The sequence below is a fragment of the Trichinella spiralis genome (genome assembly GCF_000181795.1).
Source record: "Trichinella spiralis strain ISS 195 chromosome Unknown Scfld275, whole genome shotgun sequence".
NCBI lineage: Eukaryota > Metazoa > Nematoda > Enoplea > Trichinellida > Trichinellidae > Trichinella > Trichinella spiralis.
In genome coordinates, this window is record NW_003527214.1 from 5,228 (window position 1) to 8,560 (window position 3,333).

The 3,333-nt window shown below is 35.3% G+C and overlaps 1 protein-coding gene across 1 annotated transcript; it reads left to right on the top strand.

Annotated features, from left to right (window-relative positions):
- Nucleotides 1-929: 929 nt before the first annotated feature.
- On the top strand, nt 930-2,908 carry Tsp_12615 (putative coiled-coil domain-containing protein 16). Its single transcript, XM_003370952.1, has 8 exons — nt 930-960; nt 1,573-1,709; nt 1,771-1,900; nt 1,947-1,986; nt 2,039-2,097; nt 2,170-2,294; nt 2,355-2,509; nt 2,749-2,908. The coding sequence occupies exons 1-8, from the start codon at nt 930-932 to the stop codon at nt 2,906-2,908; spliced, it is 837 nt and encodes a 278-aa protein (XP_003371000.1).
- Nucleotides 2,909-3,333: the final 425 nt, after the last annotated feature.

Below are 3,333 nucleotides of genomic sequence, written 5' to 3' on the forward strand. Positions count from 1 at the left end.
AATAAAATTCAGAGAAAGTTGTCTGAAGCTGCATGGAACTGATCATCTCATGTAGCACAGTATATTGCACCTTTTTTTATTGGTCATGGGATATTTCCAATGTAAAAATTGTTCTCACTTTCTATGACATAGTTCATATATTTGATAACATCAAATTGATCAGATAGTAGTATGCTTAGACGCTTGCGTGATCTTATTTAGATATAATAATTTAATGTATTTTTGTTTATGTTACACACGTATTGCAGCGGTTTGATACGAAAATTCACTCGAACACTTAATTTATTGCAAACGTGAATAGGTGTTTAAAAATGTATCGGTTTTGAAATAAAAATAATAAAAAGTTCAAGTCAGTTTTGGATGCAATTGTCCAATGAGGAAATTTACTGTTTTTAACAAAATGATAATTTCAATCACGGTGAAAGCTCGCTTTCAACATGTGCATAAATTGTTGGGATGAAATTTTTCCAACCACACTAAGGCATTGTTGCGTTATCACAAATGCAACCCAAATCCCTCGTTGTTGCCAACTCCGTTATTGGGCATTGAGCGTGAAGAAGCAACTGGGTCACGCGCCACTGTTTTCAGTACGCCGTCAAACGTGAGAAAAAGAGAAAAGAAATTTCACTGCCAATTAAACATTGCTCTTTGAATTAATAATAACAAATATGAATTGAAAAAGAATATTTATGTTCAAAATCCAGAACTCCCGTTCACGATGCTTTCTTTACAACTTTCGACACATCTATCTATCTTATCTGCATTATTTTCGTACAAACAAATTCCTAACTACAATTGTCTACGTTTGAAATATGGTCACAAATATGTAAACTGTGTTCAATCAAAGTAGTTTGCATATGCAAAATTTGGATGGATTGATATGCAAATTTTGTGACAAACATGTAAATTTTATATCAGCTAACATTTGAATGTCGTTCTGCCAATCGTACATCTACCGCAGTAAAAAATTTAACACAAATTCCATCCACTAATTATACTGTATCATGTGCATAAGTATGATGAAAAAAATTGTTCACTTCTTTGATGAACAGAATTTTTTGCCAGTTTTTACTAAAAGATAGCTTGCATTTGCATAAATTTAAATTGGCCAATCAGAAAAAGCGTGAGTGAACTGTAGACACGTAATTATAGTTTTACGAAAAAATACTTCACTAATATTGCATAATTTTAAGAAAAAAATTATTAAATTAAATATTGAATTTTTTATAGTTGAGTTTTGTTTTTAGAATTATGCTTTTATATTTCATAATCTTGATTTTTAATTTTCCAAATACAGTAAACCAGCCAGTTCCTGAGTATATAAGCTTTCGTTTGCAGTGTAATAGGTAGTTATTCGCGCTGTCGTCGTGGTAAGTTGACTCGCTTTTGCATTTTCTTTTCAACCTTTATGTGAATCCGAAAGGCTCTGTTTGACTGTATTAAATAAGTAAATATCCATATATATATAGATATTTATTTATATCTATATATAGTGAGTATCCGGAGCTTCTGAGTTGATTCACTTCATATTGTCGACGATTATAATGTAATTAATTTACTGGTTTTTTGCAGCAGAAATGCCGTTTTCCACCGATTCTCCGTACGCAAAGTATGGTGCTGCTGGAGTTCTGCATTGCACTCTATGCAATACTAGAGTACGAAACGTAAAGTGCTGGGTTGCGCATGTACGAGGACTGCAGCATCGGAATGTATGTAATTTGAACGTTTTCACTTTTTTCCACTCAATTTATCCAAAAATGTATATTTTAGAATTTGATTGCTCGAAAAGCAGCGCAGGAAAAAGCGGCGGCAGAGAAAGCTAGCGGGTCTGGTTTGGTGCCAGAAAAGCGAAAGGCGGACGAAGCATCTGGATGTGAAGTTTCAACGAAGATTGCGAAGGGTAATTTTTGGCAGCATCAGCTTTTTTTGCAATTGATTTTTTGTAGGTAATTCTTACGCAACGCAGCCGGAAATGGAAGGGTACAAGTTTGTCATATTTCTTTTGAAAATAAACCGTGCAGAAAGTATTCCATTTCAGACTTCCTGAAGATTTTTTTGACAAGAATGATGGCGATCAGCAGTCCACTGTAGCAGAGGGTAAAATTGACTGTGTTCATTTTGCATCTAGTGGACACCGATTTTTTCAATTCTTCGTTGACAATATTTCAGTTGATGACGAATCGGATGATAGTGTAGTCGGTGAGGAAATGGATCAAGAGACTAGTAAATTGAATTCGAATACTGAGACCGAATTGCCAGAAGGGTTTTTTGACGATCCAAATAAAGATGCTGAGGTATTGATGATGTACTTTTTTGACTGTTTTTGTTTTGTAAAAAATTTTGCATTTTGTAAGGTCCGAAAAGTTGATGTTCGAAATACTGTAGAAGAGGAATGGCAGCGCTTTCAAAAAGAAATGAAATTGGAAGAACAAATTTCCAGTGCTATTAATGAGGAGGAATATGAGGCGTTGGTTTTTGAAAGAAGTGTAGAAGAAGCGGATGAGGAGATGTGAGATTTTTTATTACATATTTTTTCGAAAACAAATGATATTATGTTAAATATTATTTTCATATTATTCATTCAGAATTTATTTTTGTTTTTTTGTGCAAGTTAATATTGTGATTTGTTTTGGCATACTGTAGTTTTTTTCCTGAAATTCAAGTATTACAATGATTTTGTTTTTAACTATTCTGCAATACGGATAGTCAGTCAACAACAAATGATAATGTAGTTATTGTGTATGTTAGCTACGGTTGGGCCAGAGTGAACATGCTTGAGAAGAAGGTGCAGAGCAAAAAAAAAGAAGCACTTATTCCACGTGCGGAATCGAATTCATGGAGTTCAGCCATCAGTCAGGCGGACGAGGAGGAACAAGACATTGAGGAATCTACGAAGAGGCGATCCTAATCATTCATGTAATCGTTGTGCGTCAAGTGGCACTTACTAATCAGCATCTAGTTATCCTATTTAATCGAGTCCATCGGGTGTTAGTTTGCATGCTCGAACTAATAAGAACCCCCTCCGTCGGCCAAATGCACACCTTCCGGTAGTTTGAAATTATTATTCGTCGGCAATTTTCCAAAACGTTTGTGCATCCAGGCAACACACATTTTAAAAACGAATAAATAGCATATTACAAAAGAAAAACCAGCGTGAAAGAGAAATTATTTTGATCACATAATGAATGGAATCCCCATCAATATTCCTCCCATTCTCTCAATTATCACCGCTGTCTCCAGTCCTATCTGTAGAGTCGATTGGCATGACCGTTGGCCCATCGTTCCCTGTGCGCATGTGACAGGGTCAAGCAGGCGGGCGGCCCGTGAATCCAC

What these genes read in the sequence shown, in the direction of transcription:
- Tsp_12615 (XM_003370952.1), top strand. Translation starts at nt 930, where the DNA reads ATGTCGTTCTGCCAATCGTACATCTACCGCA. An exon ending in GCAGTCCACTGTAGCAGAGG is followed by an intron (nt 2,098 to 2,169) that starts GTAAAATTGACT and finishes ACAATATTTCAG; the next exon opens with TTGATGACGAATCGGATGAT. An exon ending in ATCCAAATAAAGATGCTGAG is followed by an intron (nt 2,295 to 2,354) that starts GTATTGATGATG and finishes GCATTTTGTAAG; the next exon opens with GTCCGAAAAGTTGATGTTCG.